At 52.5% G+C, this 18,320-nt stretch overlaps 9 protein-coding genes across 9 annotated transcripts; 3 read left to right on the top strand and 6 right to left on the bottom strand.

Annotated features, from left to right (window-relative positions):
• Positions 1-1,301: 1,301 nt before the first annotated feature.
• On the bottom strand, positions 1,302-2,597 carry J4E79_001710 (uncharacterized protein; the record flags this gene model as incomplete). Its single annotated transcript, XM_049350618.1, has 1 exon — positions 1,302-2,597. The coding sequence occupies one exon, from the start codon at positions 2,595-2,597 to the stop codon at positions 1,302-1,304; it is 1,296 nt and encodes a 431-aa protein (XP_049214457.1).
• A 461-nt stretch (positions 2,598-3,058) lies between these two features.
• J4E79_001709 (uncharacterized protein) lies at positions 3,059-5,187 on the bottom strand (the record flags this gene model as incomplete). The annotated part of the gene is made up of 2 exons (XM_049350617.1): positions 3,059-3,453; positions 3,537-5,187. 2 exons carry the CDS (start codon positions 5,185-5,187, stop codon positions 3,059-3,061), a joined length of 2,046 nt encoding a protein of 681 aa, XP_049214456.1.
• Positions 5,188-5,797: 610 nt separating this feature from the next.
• Positions 5,798-7,388, bottom strand: J4E79_001708 (uncharacterized protein; the record flags this gene model as incomplete). The annotated part of the gene is made up of 2 exons (XM_049350616.1): positions 5,798-6,418; positions 6,480-7,388. 2 exons carry the CDS (start codon positions 7,386-7,388, stop codon positions 5,798-5,800), a joined length of 1,530 nt encoding a protein of 509 aa, XP_049214455.1.
• A 604-nt stretch (positions 7,389-7,992) lies between these two features.
• Positions 7,993-8,613, bottom strand: J4E79_001707 (uncharacterized protein; the record flags this gene model as incomplete). Its single annotated transcript, XM_049350615.1, has 2 exons — positions 7,993-8,333; positions 8,364-8,613. 2 exons carry the CDS (start codon positions 8,611-8,613, stop codon positions 7,993-7,995), a joined length of 591 nt encoding a protein of 196 aa, XP_049214454.1.
• Positions 8,614-9,729: 1,116 nt separating this feature from the next.
• Positions 9,730-10,953, bottom strand: J4E79_001706 (uncharacterized protein; the record flags this gene model as incomplete). The annotated part of the gene is given in 2 exon segments (XM_049350614.1): positions 9,730-10,829; positions 10,845-10,953. The coding sequence occupies 2 exon segments, from the start codon at positions 10,951-10,953 to the stop codon at positions 9,730-9,732; spliced, it is 1,209 nt and encodes a 402-aa protein (XP_049214453.1).
• A 2,005-nt stretch (positions 10,954-12,958) lies between these two features.
• On the top strand, positions 12,959-14,049 carry J4E79_001705 (uncharacterized protein; the record flags this gene model as incomplete). Its single annotated transcript, XM_049350613.1, has 2 exons — positions 12,959-13,932; positions 13,986-14,049. The coding sequence occupies 2 exons, from the start codon at positions 12,959-12,961 to the stop codon at positions 14,047-14,049; spliced, it is 1,038 nt and encodes a 345-aa protein (XP_049214452.1).
• Positions 14,050-14,457: 408 nt separating this feature from the next.
• J4E79_001704 (uncharacterized protein) lies at positions 14,458-15,217 on the bottom strand (the record flags this gene model as incomplete). The annotated part of the gene is made up of 2 exons (XM_049350612.1): positions 14,458-15,083; positions 15,136-15,217. 2 exons carry the CDS (start codon positions 15,215-15,217, stop codon positions 14,458-14,460), a joined length of 708 nt encoding a protein of 235 aa, XP_049214451.1.
• Positions 15,218-16,349: 1,132 nt separating this feature from the next.
• J4E79_001703 (uncharacterized protein) lies at positions 16,350-17,147 on the top strand (the record flags this gene model as incomplete). Its single annotated transcript, XM_049350611.1, has 1 exon — positions 16,350-17,147. One exon carries the CDS (start codon positions 16,350-16,352, stop codon positions 17,145-17,147), a length of 798 nt encoding a protein of 265 aa, XP_049214450.1.
• A 326-nt stretch (positions 17,148-17,473) lies between these two features.
• J4E79_001702 (uncharacterized protein) lies at positions 17,474-18,157 on the top strand (the record flags this gene model as incomplete). Its single annotated transcript, XM_049350610.1, has 2 exons — positions 17,474-17,931; positions 17,989-18,157. The coding sequence occupies 2 exons, from the start codon at positions 17,474-17,476 to the stop codon at positions 18,155-18,157; spliced, it is 627 nt and encodes a 208-aa protein (XP_049214449.1).
• Positions 18,158-18,320: the final 163 nt, after the last annotated feature.

Raw genomic sequence — 18,320 nt, 5'->3', positions numbered from 1 at the left:
AATCCCAGAAGTAATGTTTGGGATTTTGAGATTCCGCAAAAGAACGTCTTGTGTACAGTTCCGCGGTCTGAAGTTTGGGAAGTGCCGCGAGAATGAGGCCGCACACTGCGGCCTCTGAAGGAGATATGAAATCCTTCATGAGTGACTTCTTCTCCTCAACCGATAGCTGGAGTGACTCAGCAATGTTACCCAGATTCTTTTCACAGCTACCACAATCGCAGAGCCTGTCTTTTTCGTAGTCTTTTGGAATCCAAGCTGGCGACTTGTTCCAGAACCAAACAGCCAGGCTGCGCACACGGATGCCAAGTTCTGGACGATGGGTTATCGTACGTAGAAAGGGCGCCAAGAAAGAAGGGGCCCTCTTCTTCAGCAAATACGAGCGGTATGGCTGAGGCAGGGAGACGTCGCAATACAAAATGGCTTGGGCTATAGGGAGCAGCCGCTTGCATGTCAGACTCGTGAAAAGTATACTCTGAACTTCTGCCCCATGCCTCCAACGCGCCTGCTCAGTTTCTGGTGCCACTTCTGGGTATTCCCCGTATGTACGGTCATAGGTGCGATCACCGTACCCTTGGCTCATGAGTAGACGCTTGGTAGGCGTAAGGTATCCTACTATTCGCAACAGCAGCTCGTTGGGTAAACGCAGAAGACGGCTGTCATCTGGTTTTCGCGTTGGTGATGAGGACGGATCGATGCGCAGGTAATCAAAATACTGAGCCATGGAGTCGTCGGAGTCATCGGAGTCGCACCAATTTCTCCGCGCTGGTGCCATTTGATCGTAGTGGTGGAGGATGGAAGTGGAAATGTATTTTCAGGTCTGACTGTGGGGATCGTGATCAGCTCGCACAGAAGTTGGTATTTCCAAGCGCTTTCTCTACTTGACAAGCGCACCAATGGGTGTGCGATTCTTTCCTCCGTTGCTCGTGACAAACCAATGTGTGTGTGTCCTCAAATCAGGCAGAAACAGAGCTGTGAATTCGGCCCCGCGGGACATTAGGCCTCCAGGGCCGCAATTTGGGACAGGCTACACCTGATTCGGCATAGACAAAGATAGGGGAAGGGCAAGCGTCACGCAACATTTCTGATCCACTTCGCAGCTATTGCACGCAACCATATTGCCATCGCGGTTCGGAAGTCTATTCAGATCGAATCATGTTATGCCAGCTCTTTACATGCGAGCGAGACTGCTTGTTCCCACTGCAAGATGACCCTATCCAAGCAGAAAGACCGCGAGCAGCAGCAACAGTAGCTACGCATTACCACACATCATCCGTCACCATAAACACCGATCCAACAACACTCTAGACCATAACCGCATCTCCATCAGCATCCCACTCAACCTCCACCCTATCCATCGGATCCTGATGCACGCCAAAAGGTCCCATCGCTTTCTTCCAGCACACGTACTCCGCACGATGTAGCACATCCGGCTCGGTCTTCAATCGCCACGGCGTACCACCCTTCGACTCCCATGTCGACATAGTCCACGGCGGGAAGTAGAGATACACCGCAATCTCGGCGTCGCGACATATTTTGCGTACATCGTCGATTGGATCTAGACAGTTGTCCAGTTCGGCGCTGAATCTGGTGTTGTCTAGATGTTCCATATGATAGGCTTCTATGCGCGTGAGGCTGGGTAGGTGGAGCTTTTTCTTAGCGAGACACAGCGTATTCAGGAAGTTGGCTGTGATGTGCGTCGCCTCGCTGATGCGCAGGACTTCCAGCGTCTTTGGGAAGATCTCCGCCGGATCCGTAATTGGCAGTCCTTGTCGTATGATTCCATGGCCTTGTATCGCCTTCATAGTCAGACCGACTTCCCTCAGGCTCTCGAAGCGGCGGAGGTCGAAGACCGTAGTCACGCTGTGGGAGTACCTTATCGCTGTCATGTCGCTCGGTATCTCAAGCACTGTCAAATGCGGTAACTTGGCTGTCAGCGCTCCAAGCAAGAACTTGTGCTTCCACTCGTATGGTAGTGTATAGCTTGCGCGAGCGGATGCAGACCGTGTACTCGCGAAGAGAGGAAAGTCCATGAGCCATGTATCGCCGAGCTTCAACTCGCGTAGATTGGGTAGAGCACAGATAAGGACGGCGAATAATGCAGGGACGATATCATCTCTGATGGCCTCTAGCCAATCCTTTGCATGTCGCTTGTTGGTAGCGAAGTGATTGATCATGACCCCACATGCTTCCAGAAACTCAGCGTCCTGCCTTATGTAATCCGGAGCAGGTAGCGCATTGTACTTGGGTTGGGTGAGATATACTTGTACCCCAGTGCGAGTAGTATGTTGGGTTCTGGTTGTCCTGCCTTCACTCTTACTCCAGATCTCCAAGCTCTTGACCTGGCCGAGCAGGTGCGACCGGTAGCCCAGTTCTGACATGTACCGATCGATGAATGCGAGATTGAACCTTGGTTCTTTGAGTAACCATTCTTGCGCGACAGGCCGCCATCTCTTGGATACGAGCGCAAGACTTGCAAGATCCCGGTTGCGACTCAAAGTCGTGAACTGTGCGCCGATGTTGAGAAGTAATTCTTCGGGAAGATCACCGATGGTCTTAGGTGTGCGAGGTGAATGCGAGAATCCGGATGGTCGGGACATGATGGGCAAGCTAGAGAAGTTCGGGCTGAAGCAAGGGTCGTGCGGGCGGTGATATGGTGGGGTAGGCGCGAGGCTGAGATGTCTAATTAGGCAGCGGTGATGAGTGGTTGACTGGCGCACAGGCAGCGATAGGGTGTCATCGACGGATAACAAGCTGCTAGAATATAAGCATGAGCTTGCGCTATCGTAAGGAATGGGTCACATCGAGTGCGGGGTGACCAAATTTTGGAAGTTTGGAAGAAGCGCACGGTTGTGTCACGTGTTTGTGTCTTTCACGTCCGATCTTTGTAGGGAGCAGATGCAGCTGATGACTTCCCATCTCATGCCTACTGCTCTTCCCAGACTACTGCAAATACTATGTAAAGTCTTTCACAGATTCATAATCCACCCTGAACATATGCAGAGACAGGTCGGCCGAGAAACCTAGCTCATGGCGTATACTGTCCATCTTTATCTATTCATTACGTACCACCCAGACATTCTGAACAGTCCTTGTAGCATAACCTTTTCTTCGGTTGCAGCAGTATCTTCCAGGCAACGCTAGCCCACAGTGTCTCACTGAACTCTGCGGCCATGGGGATATTGACAGATTCCAGCTGCAGACGTTCTATGTCCTCGTCCAAGCCCTGCGCCTTACCGGTAATGCATGATGCAGGCTCGGTGAATTCGGCTTTCTTGGACCGCTTTGTCTGCTCTTCTTTCGCACACGATTTCTTGGTCGAGTCTCTGTATTGTTCCGGAGACTGTGCATTCGTACTCTCCGTGGTGGTAAAGCTTGCACCAAGGAATAGAGTCTCTTTAGCGAGGGGCGCAAGTTTCTGCTCGAAGCGGAGAGTGAACTGGAAAGTGTCCAGATCTGCCATGCGCGTTAGTCTTATGTCAGTATCGCACCAATACCAAACTCACTCAGTAATGGCGAAAGCCGTCGCCTGAACGCACGCTTCCCCAGAGCCCTGTCAGCCCATCCGCTAGGGTCGATTGTCGCTTGCTTCTTGTTTGGTTCTTGAAGCTGCGGATCCCACTTGCTGCTCCTGATACCATGAAAGAATGCACTCTGTATCCACAACCTCAAATCAAATGTGGGGCTGTTCAGGAGTTGCGAGTGGTGGTCAGCGTGGCGTAAGAACACCCTGACGCCAAAGGCCAGTTGAGGCTGTCTGCTTGCTTCTGAAGCCCACTCGGAGAATGGCGCAGATGTTCCCGAGCAGCGCCATATTTCGAGAGGCCGTAAACGATAAAACGCCTCGAGTTCTTTGCGCATGTCGCCGGAGACCTCTTGGGACCCACTATGAAAGGTCACTTTAATGCCTTTGCGACCGAGGCTTGTAAGTAGGTCAAGGTAATCCAGCCGACCCAGATCGAAAGCGTTGCAAAGTATTATGAGTTGTTTACACGGCGTGTTGAAAGATAGCTCAACGTACTTGAGTCTCAGGTCGCCCACGGGGATTTCGTTTATTCTTTGCAAAAGGGCAAACGTCCATTTGTTACACGAGCGCAAGTGAAGGCGTTGGATAGTGAGTGGTATGACTTTGGAACGTGCCTCTGCTAAAGTCTTTTTAGCCGGAAGCGCATCATTCACACGTGCTGCAATAGGTTTGGCCGCAAGAGAGAAGACTATGTCGTCGGGGCGCCCAAGAATGCCCATGGGTATATCAAGCCGCTTCAGTCTTGCGAAATTCGCCAGTGTGATTATGTGCGACCCCATACTCCTCCATTTGGCATCGTGCGACTCAAGAACCTCGATGGTGGGCGGCCCTTTCCATCTGGTGTTCTCCGCGATTGTGAGAGCTTCGAGCTTGGCCTGGAACAGTGGTAACGCTGGTCCTTGGAATGGGGCACCGGGTAGCATCTCAAGATTTAGCGCTGGAAAGGCTAGAGGTGCCCGCTGAAGCGAACGTGGCGGTTGGCTGGAGAAAAATGGCCTCACTTCCGGTAGCTGAACAGTCACCGATTTGATGGTGGGACACGATATCGCGAGAAGATTAAGGTAAAGCGCTGGTTCCTTCTTCCATATGGTACCGACTGAGGCGTTGCTTTCCCAAACCCGGCTCCAGTCCAGGGTATGTCCAGTAGTCGTAGAGATGGCTGCGCCAAGACCTTCCAGTGTGTCCAGGTCGAGACTGTTTCCATTCGCGCAGAAACAGCCTACGTGGTGACTGCACCCGAAATCCCCAAGATTGATACTGAGTACCTTGCTAAGGAGTTCCGGCTGATAGCTAAGCATTCGCAAGAAGCCTTTGATGTTCCTCCCCGACACGATTAGCTCTCGCACGATGGTCTTTTGAACAATTTCTCCAAGACGTTTGTTAACCAGTCCAAAATTACAGATGTGCGTAGTGCCGAGCATGTTGGAAGCTACCATTTCAAGGAGTTCGGATGGGAGGCGCAGCATTCCGTTGTTTTGGACAAGGTGGGTGTCGACTTCGTCCAACAGCGCAGACGTATCGTGCTGGCCGCCATCTTGGGAGTCCTCGGGGCTGAATTCTGGTATCGCGGCTTCCCGTGAGAGAGGTGGTGTCTTGACTCCGTTTGCGGGACTCGCTACGCGTCGCTTCCTGGGACTAGAGCTGAGTGGCGTCATCGGCGCCATCGCGGTATGAAGAAAGTGAGATGTGGTTTGGGTGGTTGAGTTGAAGCGCAGATTATCGCGCTGGTATACTGGTATTCTGGCAAATATCCATTGGCGCATGTGAGTACTGTGGGTCAGTCACAAGGGCGGCTACCGCGGTACCTGCATATGGTCAGTTATCGGGTGACGTAATCGAGTGAATGTAGTGGGGTATTACTTGAAAGACCTCCCTAGACTGTGAAAGAATCTCTTCGCCTCGTAGCTTAAAGGTAAAGAAAGTGTATAGCGCAACATGTGTACCGTGGCTGCTCGTTGACTGAGGTGCAAGGAGGGTGTGACACGTCCGCGCCAAGCCGCTAGTATACAAGCAGGTGACTCGTTCCAATGCTCTTTCCATTGACACGCATGCCCTACTAAGATAAGAAACGATAGCTACGCGCACATTTGGGTATAAGGATATTCAATTCGTGTCGCTTCAAACCTTGCCAAATACTGCAGTATCGCGTCGCATCCCTGCGTCATGTTACTTCTTCACTAAAAGACAGGGCTCACATGCCCAAGACCGACAGTGGCGATGAGATGTACTCTTTCCAAAACACATTGATCCATCAAATTACCGACTTTATACCACCTACATCTCCTTCGTTATAACCCTAAGAAATTGCAGCTCCTTGGGCTTATGCGCAGAATGCCAATTAGGGTCAACCAAAGGGGCGACAGTAAGCACGTTGCCACTCTCGTCTTCAAGTTTGAAGTCAAAGGTAGCAATAAAGTACGCCGTGATAACATTTTGCTCGAGTTTCGCAAAGCGCATGCCCAAACACGGATGCCGTCCTGACCCCCAGCCAAGGAAGCCATGTGCTGCCTTCTTCTTGTCTTCCGCACGATCTGGCATGTATCGAGCCGGATCCCACTTCTGTGGGTCGGGATAGATCTCTGGATCGTAGTGTATGTCGCCCGGGGCGTATGTGACGAATGCGCCGGGTGGTATGACTTCGTCGCCGTTGCCCGTGGGTATGTTCTTGCCGCTAATGTTCCGCCTGAAGGCTGTGCCGAGCAGGTTCAGACGCAGGGAGTCTCGCAGACACATGTCGATGACTGGGAATTCGCCTTCCCATGCCTCTATAGGTATGTCGTCGAGCTGCTGGAGCAAGGGTGCGTTCGGGTTCTTAGCGTACCTCGCCGCATTGCTGCGGACCTCGTTGTTCGCTTTGGCGAGCCACTCGGGTGAGGTCGCTAGATAGGACATAACCTAGTTGATATTAGCTTACATTCTATCGATGTAAGGTATAAGGGGGCTTAAAAGTACTCACCCAGGCTACATTGATACCGCTGTTGAGTAGACCAGCGAACAACGCTCCAATGACGAACTGAGAGACTCTCTCGGCGCGATCACCCTGATCCAGCAAGTACTGCAGCGCATCATCGTGCTTCTCGTCGCTTGCCGCACGCTTCTTGATGATTTTGTCGATCATCATATAGAGTTGCGCTCCTGCCCAGTTCCGTTTCAAGAGAGCCGGTGAAGGGAGCTTTGGGAACAAGACTGACGTAGCGGTAGAGCTGCTTTCGATCGTCTCAAACATCTTTAGAACCTCCTCTAGCATCTGAGGGTCTTCGGCAATCTCAGTAGCGCCCACCATGCGGATGGTGAGGCGGAAGACGATCCGGTACAGGCTCTCGAAGGGATTGGTGCGGCCGCTGGGCTCATTCTTGATGGCTTCGAGAGCTTGCTTTGTGTCGGATATCAAGATAGGCAGCTTGCGACGGAATTGGTCGTTCTTCAAGAAGAAGTTAAGACGGCGATGGAACATGGCGCTGAAGCTGAGATTATTGTCCTCGGCGGTAATGGTCCTGGAAACTTTGGGCGAGTTACCGAACAACACAGCATATCCTTCGGTGAAGCCCAGATCTTTCGACTCGAAGAACAGCTGGCGCCCTTTGTCTCCTGAAAGCGCAACAATCATGTTCGACCCAGCATGGAAAGAGAATGTTCCCGTCTTGGACTGGTCGCGTCGCTCGCTCCACCATTCCCATCTTCGGGTCCAGAAACCTAGAGCTCCGACGACTGGAAGATCGTCTTTGACTTGAGGTGGCGCATTCTTAGGGACGCGATGCGAGTAGGATAGTGCGCCTATAGCGCACGCTGTCAAGGCTAGCCCGACTATTGCGAAGAAGAGGGGGTTGATATTTGAAAACCGTTGGAGGACATCAAGTACCGCCATCTTGCTGGGGGAAATGAGCGACCAGTGACTGTAGTGAGTAGCACAGGGGTTTATGAACTTCTTGGGTTTCGCCGCGCTGAGAAGGGGTGGAGGGCAACCCTGATATACATAATGAATGCAGTCGCAAAACAAGCGCGGCCTAGCTCTTATGTGGAGCTTGAATTCCAGAAAAGTACTGCTGCAGGATTGGCGACGCCAGGCGCATCATGGTTCATATCTCATCGGTGCTGCGGCAAGCGTGGTAGTGGAGCTGCGCATGGCAATATCAAGCGAGTGTTAGAGTGAAACAGTAACAGGGTTACGAACTGGCTGATATACTCAGTGGCGACACAATCAGCATGCTCGCTCGTATCACTACTGGCGTTTGTCTGGAAAGATGCAGATGTGTGGTCGCTTGCCGCTGGTCCGTACATTCCCGGCCCGTCCTGCAGTCGTGATTCCCGGAATTCCAGCCACAACTCATACAACCATCGGCCATCGGTTCGGCACTCGGTTTCCGATTGGAAGTGTCTAAACGAGACACACCAAGCACACGGCCACCGGATAATATACCTCGTCTGCAATGGCTTGCATAGACGAGAGCCCGAGAGGGTGGATCCGATAGTCACCACAGCACCTTCCTTTTTGATCCTGGCACTGAGGAAGCTGCAGCTGAGTAGGATCCATGGTCTTTTCCTGCATCTTCTCGAGAAGAGTGAGGACTCCAGGGCCCTTGCTCGCTAAGGAAGCGAGCCATCGGATTAAAGTCGGCATAGCACTGCTGTTTGCACCCGATTGCCATGATGTGAGCAGGTGTGAGCTCGCGCGCAACCTCGTTGTATCCTCCCCTCCCTCTCCCCCGTCTAGTGCAGTTGTCACTGCCCATAGCATCGACGGGCACGGCGCGAACAGAGATGCCCATGCCCATGCCTATACCCATGAGGTCGTGCTCCATACTGTTCGGACCTGCTCCTTGTGTGTACTTTCGTTGTGTACCGACATGATCTACTGAGACCAAGTTCCGTTCGGGATTTCTTGTGGGCTTCTGCGACGTGCCTGCTGGTCGATACCGAGGATGCTCGACAATGATACCGTCAGGCCGCTTGACCGCGCGGTACTTCTTTGTAGAGCGCCGGGGTTGGCTCTCAAGTGTCATTGTAATACTAAGGTCGGCGTTCAGAGGCAGGCTCTGGGGGATTTGCTCGTTCGGTTCGATCGATGTTGACGTGTGTCTTGGTTCGCGCATGTGGACGTGAGAAGACTGGTGTGAGACTGATTGTGTAGTGAGGGTCTGGATATGTGGTATCTGTAGATGTGGTGATAGCTTTCTTCATGTCAGTGTACAGTGCTTGTCCTTTGTATACTGAATGTCAGCGCATCGCGCAGTATACCCAACGCCGTCGTCAGCGACGTAACCATGGTCTGAAGAGTCCAGATCTCTCCCATCGAGATCATAAACTCTCCACCTCCCTCATCTCACCCTCTCTGGCACGACAAGCACGTCGTAAGGTAGATGCCTTGCGCACAAGTGAGCCTGATCGACGTTATACACACCACAACGACATCATATCAGGTCCTGCGGTTACGACGATGGCGGTCTGGACCCGTGGATGCGCCCTCTATCCGTCTGCAGCCCTATAGTATGCGAGCCCGTTAGAGCACTGCAGCTCTGTCCGACATTTCGGTATATTCAAAGCTTCGACCGACGTCATATCGAGTGCGTCGCACGGGAATCTAGACCATCAGAGCGACAATTGCGCTGCTGAGCCCCTGTCGCGTCTCGTGGCCGTGAAGGGGTGCGCCTCAGCTCAAGCGCGTGCGGCCACACAGCCCCCTGCGCAGCATCGCGAACATGTCGTCATATGTGAAGCTGGCAGCTGGAATAGGCTTCGTGAGATCGTCTGCGCGGGTATCGGGGGCAGGCGTCTGAAATAGCCAGAAGGTCTAGATTTTGATATCGTGGGGGGCCAGAAGGCAGAAGATGGCGAGGGGGAGGCAGGAGGGATGGAGCGAGTGGGACCGGTAATGATGTCAGGGCGCGTGCGCAACAGCAGACGGGGGTGAGCAACCCATCGCTTCTTCACAACACCAACACGACGCCTGACACTACATCACTGCAACAATCCTCACATTAACCTTAGCTTTTTTTTATCCGTCTTTTTGTTTTTGCTAAATGATCTGCTTTTCGAGTCCACCGCAGCTTCATTGGACAAGGCCCACCTTACGTGTCTGCTGTCACCCATTTTCACAGACTCAGGTCGTCATTCCATATCGAATTGTCGCAATAACCCCTTCCAACTAATACTTCACGTATCAGGCCCACTTATTAGACAGCCCCGTGATACTGTCGAAGACGGCGCCATCAAGGAGACCTTAGCACATAGCCAAGTGCTGCCATCATCTCAGGTTCCTTCTCTAGCTGATCATGTGTAGTGGCCAGACACTTCTCGATGACAGGGATGAGATCACCGGGTGTATAATGCCTTTCTGGCTGTCTCGCGTCCGCGTAAAGTTTCCTAGTATTCCAGGCGGTAGTCAGGTTACCGCTCGGTGCCTCCCATCCTATCTCGCGGAATTTAGTAGTGCCAAAAGCGGTGGTTAGGCTAACACGCGATGCCCGCCATCTCCGAAGCGCAGCCGGGAACTCCTTGTTGTTGGAGTAGTGAATGGATCTATAATGCCAGCCCATGGAGACGATGTTATACGGATACAGCAGCTGGACTTCGCGCAATCTTGGAAAGTTGACATCATCAGCTATCAGATTGTCGAGCCACTGTGTGCCTGGCCATAAATTCTCATGGCTAATGCTCGTGCGGAGAGACTCGAGGGATGAAGGGAGTACGTGGCGAAGCTCAGCCGTTGCTGGGTCACGAATGCGATGTCCGAACGTAGCCCTGTCGTGGATGCATAGCTTGTCGAACAGGTATTGGTATGGGATCACCAGCCGCTTGAGACTTGAAAAGTCTACCGGGTCCAGGCCCATGATCAGACTGTTGTGCATATATTCACTGACAAGACTAACTTCGACAGTGATCTCCTCGAGTCGCGCTTGAAGATCCGATCTCCCTTGTCGGATTGGTCGATGCGTTGATATGGTTGCAGGCTTGTTGTGACAGATGAACGAATTATATGCGTCGTTGACTTCATCGAAGATGGTGCCTGACATCCCACTGAAGGATGTAGCCTTCAGACTATGCGCAAGAGTTAAGAGAACGGTCATGCTCTCGAAAAAGCATACTGTCGATCTTTCCGCGTCTGTCGTGCCTTGCTCATAGCAACCCCTGCTGATTTTCCATGCGGTGTAGTGTTTTCGGTATGAATCACGCGCAACGTCCATCGTCATTGGTCCGAGACGAAGATGGGTGAAGGACGCGACCAGATCTGGGTGTATTTGCAACATCGCGTTCAGCTTCCACAGGTTTGCGGGCTCGACAGTCGCTCGCTTGATAAGACCTTCCTGTGCTATTGGACGTATACGACGGCAAGTGAGCGAGAGAGCGTGGAGGTCTACGATTTCGACTCCGCCAGTGATACTGAGCAGGAGCTCATCGGGAAGTCGCAGTATCGCGGTCCTGAATTGCGACATGGCGGCGGGTTGTGAGTTGAATCTATTCCGGAAGTACAGATCTGTTGGTTTTGATTGTGTAAAAGGCTGGATTGTTTAATGTTGCTTGTGGCCTTGAGCCACGCTCGAGCCACGCTAACTGCATCGGGTAGGCTTCTGGTGGTGAGAGAGGAAAGAGCTTTTGGCAGTTGCACAATCGTAACGCGATTCACTATGGAACTTGCTAAACTCTACGGACCTCTCGCCCGAGTTGTACCGTGTCAGGCCACGTGCGCGAATTGTGGTCAGCGGACACTTTTAATTACATCCTTGCACTCGTCCTTCGCCGGGATCATAACACTGACTCTACCTCGACTGCCACATCAGTGGGCTACAATACACCTCATATGAGCGCACATTTCAAGCCATTTACCGCTCCTTCACCGGATCTGGAGGACTTGGGAGCGCCTAACGAAGCTGCACTCGCGTCAACAGCGTACCCTGGCGTCAATATCCCCATATAATACTAGTCGACGATCGAATTCCAAGGATATACACCTTCCATGACTTGCTACCTTCGACTACGACAATTGAATCACCACTCTGAAGCACCCGTTCCGATCGAATGGAAGTCCTTGTAGACCACATCTTCAACATGCTCAAATGCGTGAAGATCGGCTCCGCAAATATGTTAGTCAATATCGGTAAACTGGTTGTCGTTTTCGTTGCGGCCCCCATACTCTACCACTCTCTCGTATCTTACTTTCCACAATGAGTACCCTGGAAAAGTCACTCTCTCATGTTCTGTTCAGTACACGATACGCTTACCAGTTTACCTACGTCAATCCGGCGGATCTCATCGAACAAGACTGCTGGATATGTCTGCGCACGTACTTTAGCCAAGAAGACGACGAGGAGGAGGGAAGTGACCCAAGACCCGAATGCCTACCCATAAGGCTACCATGCGGACACATTGTTGGCCAGCACTGTTTCGAGACCTACCGACGCGCCACCAACGATGTAGAACAATGTCTCCTGTGTCGCCAGAAGCTCCTTCCACTATTCCCTCGGACCAAAACCACTGCTCTTCTCGGCAGGGTATGTCGAACACCCTGGTTCCAGTGGCACGACCGCAAACTCGGGTGGACCCCGTTCGGCGTCGAAGAGATGGATGCATCGAGCAGCGAGATCAAAATGTACAACGGCGAGGTACTGACATGGTTCGACGTATTCATCATTATCGTGCACGACGAAGCCTCGCGCGCCTTTCTATACATCACCCTTCCCATATTCACCATCGTCGCTCCTATCGCGGTCTTCTGCCTGGCTTATCAGCGATTCGGGAATACACCTCCCTCATACGTCGCTATCCACGATCCAGCTTTGCACGTTGCGTATGGCACATACTCGTACGGTGTGATGGAACGATTCCCTGAGTTAAGACTCTTATGCGACATTGCAACTGGACATGCAATCTATGACCGCTCGCGTTCTGGCGCGCGTTCTGGCGAGGATGTCGCACCTGCCGTTTTCTTCATAATTGCAGGCTTTGCGTTCACTCGTTTGACATACGAAACACACTTTCCAAGGTCCAGTAGGAATATGTTAAAGTTTCTAGTGTACGGACGGCTGGCGTATGCTGTGTTGGGATTTAGCGTCATCATGAGCTTTGGGTTCTTAGACATATTTGCGTACCTGACTGTGGCGACTTTTGTCGTCCTAACTGCGAATGCGCGGGCAAGAGGAAGTATCCAAAGTGCATAGCTTCTGGAAGGAGCACGAAGCAAGAGTAGGCAGCTGAACTAGAATGTTGACTCTTACAGTGCGAGAATGAGATTCATATAGTTCGACATGTAGTACGAATGCACCAGAACGATCTTGAACAGTGTTTTTTTGTAATTGGCATTGTGAATCATGAACACCTCTTTTGTCTTATTACGACCTTCATACGTACAATCTCCGTGAACCGCTTATAATTCGATCATGCCTCGTTCACGTCACAAGCTCAAGGAGTCCTGATCACCATACCTAGGCATCCGAAACCAACATGTCCATGATTAGCAAACCCTCACTTCTCGACCTACCCAACGAGCTCCTCCTCCAGATTGCCAGCTACCTAGAACCCGACGTGAAAATCGACAAAGACGCTGGCTACGGTTCGCCCACTTGGCTTCCTCTCCATCCCAAAGATCCGCCGACAGCTACACTTCCTCCGAGTGCCACAGAGACACGGCAGAAACATAGAGAAAGCACGCAACCACTAGTGAATCTAGCATTGACATGCAAGCGGCTTGCACCCATAGCGCAAGAATTCTTGTTCAAAAATGTATCGCTACCGCGCCAATTACAAGACCGCGAACCGTCGTACGACGGCTTTTATGCATCACCGATGCTGCATTTCTTGCGTACAGTCATCGAGCGCCCTGATCTTGTGAAAAATGTGGACAATCTAGCGATATGGTTATGGCAAGGTGTACCTATACGGCCGTTGCAATACCTGAGCGAGTCGTCGGACCATGAGCCAGGAAGTTTAGCAGCAAAGATGGCCAACATTGTGTATACTCTTCCCGATGGCTCCCAGCGATCCGGCGCAGGTCACGCGCGATGGATACAGAGCCTCTCCTGCCCGAGCGAACTCATGGTCGCTAGTTTGATATTGGCGTCTTTGCCTCAACTGCGCGCCGTCGAGATCTACGCCAAAGCAGCTCCTAGTTTTAACAACGTGTATGGAAACCTTGGCTGGTTTCTCAGGCGAGAGGAAGAAACTGGCATTCGTCGGCTAAGTCAAGGTTTGGGCATGACGACTACAAAAAGTCTGACTTTGTCTACCAACCTTGATTGGTTATGTATCAACATGAGCAGTCTCACACATCTGACCCTGGACTACAACGGGCGGCACCCATTTGCAAATTTCCTCAAGGAAGACATCGCGCTCATCACAGACCTGACTATCCTCTGGGAATGCAATGACAATGTCGATCCATTAGGAAGGTCACAACGTGCGAATGCAAAGAAGCTCAGGTACTTGTGCAGAAGGCTCGAAAGTCTACACACGCTTCGTTTCAACTCCTCAGCGTACTTGCTTACAAGGAAAAGACCCCCCCACACGATGGAACGTATAGTCTTTCAGCCAGCTGACGCGTTGGCTTTCAAGTTTGCGGAGAAGATTTGCGGTTGTGCTTTGGGTTATCGCCTCGATAGGTTGCGTGTTGTTGAGCTGCATCGGTTGATCGATGGGCCTGTGCCTGCTACGGTTGTGCTGGAAAATGTTCGGACTAGGGATGCCGTGACTGGGCAGGACGTGTGGACTGTGTGGCGGTCTGAGCCGGGCTGTCACCCAGTGAGTACTGGTCGTCTATCAACAAACAAAAATTTTCAACTCGATGATTAGAGGTAACGGGATGTCTTGAAGATCGTAGTTAGCAAGCCACAAATTGACACATTGGTCGCGGTTGGGTTCTGACGAATTGATAAATCGCGTCTTTGTTGCCAATGATACTCTTCTTTAACGTTTATTTATCATCTACCAACTACTCATTGGCGCCTTCACCAGAAGTTCAGCGCAGCAGCACCAGCAAGGGCTAGCAGCGCCGAGCCCTCAATGCCGTACTTGTGAGCGGCACCGGTGCTCTCAGGCAGAGACGCGGACGCCGATCCAGATCCACTGGCAGCAGGTGTAGACGCTGAAGCGGAAGCCATGGTGCTAGTCGGCATGATAGATCCACTGGGTGTCATCGCGCCCGTGCTAGCACTCCTCATAGTAGTAGCAATAGTGCTGCCAGCTTGCGCTGAGGCAGTCATGCTGGTCGCGGCACTTGCGGCAGGAGTCAAGAGGCTGTTTCCAGCAACGACGGTCGCAGAAAGGAACTGCACGTCATCGCTGGAGAGTGTCGCAGTGATGGGTTTGCCGCCCGTATCGTCATTGCCACCAAGCTGGTTCACCGTGCAAGTCATCTCGACTGCCTTCTCGTTGTAGTCGCATCCGAGGCTCATGGATATCGTATCGGTAGACATTTGGGCTTGGAAGCGCGTTTGCGAGAGGATGGTGACATCGAGGCCTGGGCCCCAGCCGCACTCGCTATCGTCGACGCCCGTGGGGCATGCGATGTGGAACTCGGTAGTGGAGGGGTTGGCGGTGTTGATGGTTGCGACAGGGTCGATGCCGTCGTAGCCTACGCTTGTTAGCCTTTGATCTGCGGTGTTCCTCGGACTAGAGTGACGTACCACCAGGGAAAAAGAAGCTGACGACGTCTTCAGCACAAGCCGCGCTTGCCAGGATGGAGAGGATAGCAATGGATTGACGCATGGTGGGTTTGGTGGGTCTCGTAAAAAACAAGGATTAGATTAGGGTATAACGGTCGGAGTTGCGCAAGTACAAAGAATGACTGGATTGGGTATAAATGAGTGTGTGGTCGCAAAAACGACTGACGATACGAGGAGCTGAGGCTTGACGGCGTGCAGACGCCCGTACGAGGAGGCGCATTGCTACTTAATATTTTCCCCTGACCTTGGTAGCAAGGCTTGTTCGGCTAGTTGCCGCAGACAGGCTGAATGCTAGTGTCGATCTGCGTTAGCCGTGTGGGTTATCTTGTGGGAAATTAGACAATGCCATCCAGCGGAGCTATCCAGCCAATTAATTTTGCAAACCTAGCAGGTATAGGGTGCGTTGTCATGCTCATAGTGCCGGTAGATGAATTTGACAAGAGTTTGACATGGTTCCCAGACGTTGTTCACCGGTTCCCACGCGCGAAGATCGCGGATCCAGAGCAAGGGATTGTTCGTTCCGGTTTGTTTGTAAAGGCAGTCTTCTACCGATTCGGTGTACGCTTAGGAGGCAGCGATCCCTTTGGCGCGAGCGTTATCGATTTTCGGAAGCAAGTGAGCGAGATTATAATCCCCTCGGCCGTAAAAGCTGCTGCGCGATTCGAGGAGCAGGTCATCTGGCGATGCGCGGCGCCGTGGCGAAGCGCATAGCCTTCGAGAATTTCATGGCACCGGCAGAAACTGAGACGTTATTCTCGCCGGCCGAGGCTTGGGAAAACCAGTTTCAGGCCGCGACCATCGGACGAACGTGCGGATTGCCGATCATCGGCTTTTTCAGATTTTGTCGCATGGTGAAGAGCGTTTTGTCACCCCCTGGGCATGTTGGACAAGGGCAGTTTGGTGAAAGGGAGAGACGCGTGATGATCGTTGTGCGGAGAACTGCAGGAACAACCGGCAGCTGCCCCACATGATAATCACCGTAAGGTCCGATAAGAGCAGCACTGCACGCGTGCAATAACACCAGCCTGGGCAAAGAAATCCCTTTGAGTCTTCTGAGCCATCTTGCGACATACGCACAATTCGTATCAAACTGGAATTGCGGCTAGTTGTATTATCAGCAACCCAAGGCTGGCCAGCGTCGTGAACCCCGCATGCCCAACTCGCCTTAGCATGAGATGGCATCTCCCTCAACCGCGTCGCAAACGACTAACGGTATCCTCATCCTATGGGGATCTGTTGACTCTGCCACAGTTGATCCAGATGCGCTGAACGATTGGTGGACTAACGAGCACCTCCCCGAGCGCGTATGCCTCCCGGGCTTCCAACGCGCGCGCCGTTACCGCGCACATAAACCAAGCGATGGCCTGGATAACTATCTAGCCCTGTACGAGACTTCACGCGTCCAAGATCTCGCATCTGCCGAGTACCTGCATGCGCTCAACCACCCGACGAAGAGGACAGTTCAGTTCATGCCATGTCTGGCGCAGATGAGCCGCTTCGCGTGCGAGAGGATCTGGTCAAAATCCTCATCGATCTCGAAACCCGATCATGCGACCAGCGACAACGGGTGGCTTTTGATGCTGGTGTTTGAGGTCGCTAATGCTACCGATGATCCAATCTCTCGTATTGATGACTGCCTCAGGCGCAAAGAGCATGGCGTGTTAGCGGAAACAACGCATACTCAGATTGCAAAAGTAAATGCAGATATTACAAGAGTAGGAACGACGAGCAAGTCTTACGACAACGTCCAGTTCAACAACTCGAGTGATGGCGATGGCTCAAAGCCGGCTGACACCTTCATTGCATTATTCGAGTTTGAGCGCAGTGCTGACGGCCCAGGACATACCCAGTTTCCAAACAGCGAATGGCTTGCATCTCTCACCACCGTCTTGACAACCGCTGGGCTACATATTCAATATCTCAACACCTACACGCTCCTAGCCTCGCTCGCCAAAAACCAGATCGCGTGCTGACAGCTTGACACGACGTCCGCCTACGCCAGGCTGGCCGCCTAAACTACGCGACACGCTTGCGGTATCGCGCGCCCCAGTTCCAGGCACCCGGCCCAATCGCGCGCCACCTCCCCACCAGGGCGCGCGAATTTGAGTATAGAAAGATGCCAAATTTGGGATTCTGAGGTCTGTGGCTGGCAGGGGTATGCATCCCGTTGTCCCTGAGGCGCAACCGGTGAAGCTGCCAGCCCCACGATAAAGAACGCTGCAAGGCCCGCATCGTGTGCTTACATCTGCGCCCTCACATCTCTTACCACCACGAAAGTAACGGCGTATCTTCTACCAAGATGCCGTCCATGAACCTACCCACAAGCTTCGGGCCCTTCTCAGTCCTCCCTCGCGATGCTTCTCCCCGCTTGCGCATCATCCAAAACTGCCAAATGGGGGTCGCAGTCCTCGCCGTGGTCGCCGCCTTCTTCACCCTCGTAATCCCATCGGAGCGCAAGTTCTTCACGTTGAGCCTCCTCTACACGCCCCTCCTGACCTCCATCACTACCGTCTACCTCGTCCGCCGAGAACAGAGGCGCGCCGTCGCTGGCACCCTCTCCAAGCAGAGATATATCAAGTACCAGTGCTTCAAGTTGGCGGCTGCGATTGGCATGTCGATCATAGGCTTCATCGGACATATCGCTAGTACACCGGCGAAGGGAGATGCACACTTTGCTGGAGAGCGGGGGCTGTGGATTAGCGGAATCAAGATCAACACATGGCAGGGACTGTTGCTTTGGTTGAACTTCTTCAACTGGTAGGTCATCATCTTCCGATGCAAGGAGTGTTTGTACTGACAGAATTGCTTTCTTAGGGTCTTCCTGTGGGCTAGCTTGTTCTACTCTTGCTGCATGACTGGTAGACAGCAGGGCTCCATTGCTCTCACTGGCGAGGAGGCACGTATTGGCATCAACCCTGAGGAGGCTGACGACGAGGCTATTGCTCGTGCCCTTCAGGCTGAGGACCCCAACTGGCAAAGATAAGGTGGTCCGATAGAGCCGGTACCGGAGTGGTTTTGTAGATGATAAGAGCGGGAGACGTCGTTTCCCATATCGCGTACCACATGAAACGCGTCTCTCTACACTTGGACAGCGTGCACTATGGCTCCAAGTAGAACGCAACATGACGGGGAGGTTGATCAGATGA

Source organism: Alternaria viburni (genome assembly GCF_023758015.1).
Source record: "Alternaria viburni strain BMP 2772 chromosome Unknown scaffold_3, whole genome shotgun sequence".
Taxonomy (NCBI): domain Eukaryota; kingdom Fungi; phylum Ascomycota; class Dothideomycetes; order Pleosporales; family Pleosporaceae; genus Alternaria; species Alternaria viburni.
The sequence above is the reverse complement of the archived record's forward strand: the minus strand, read 5'-3'. Positions and strand labels throughout refer to the sequence as shown.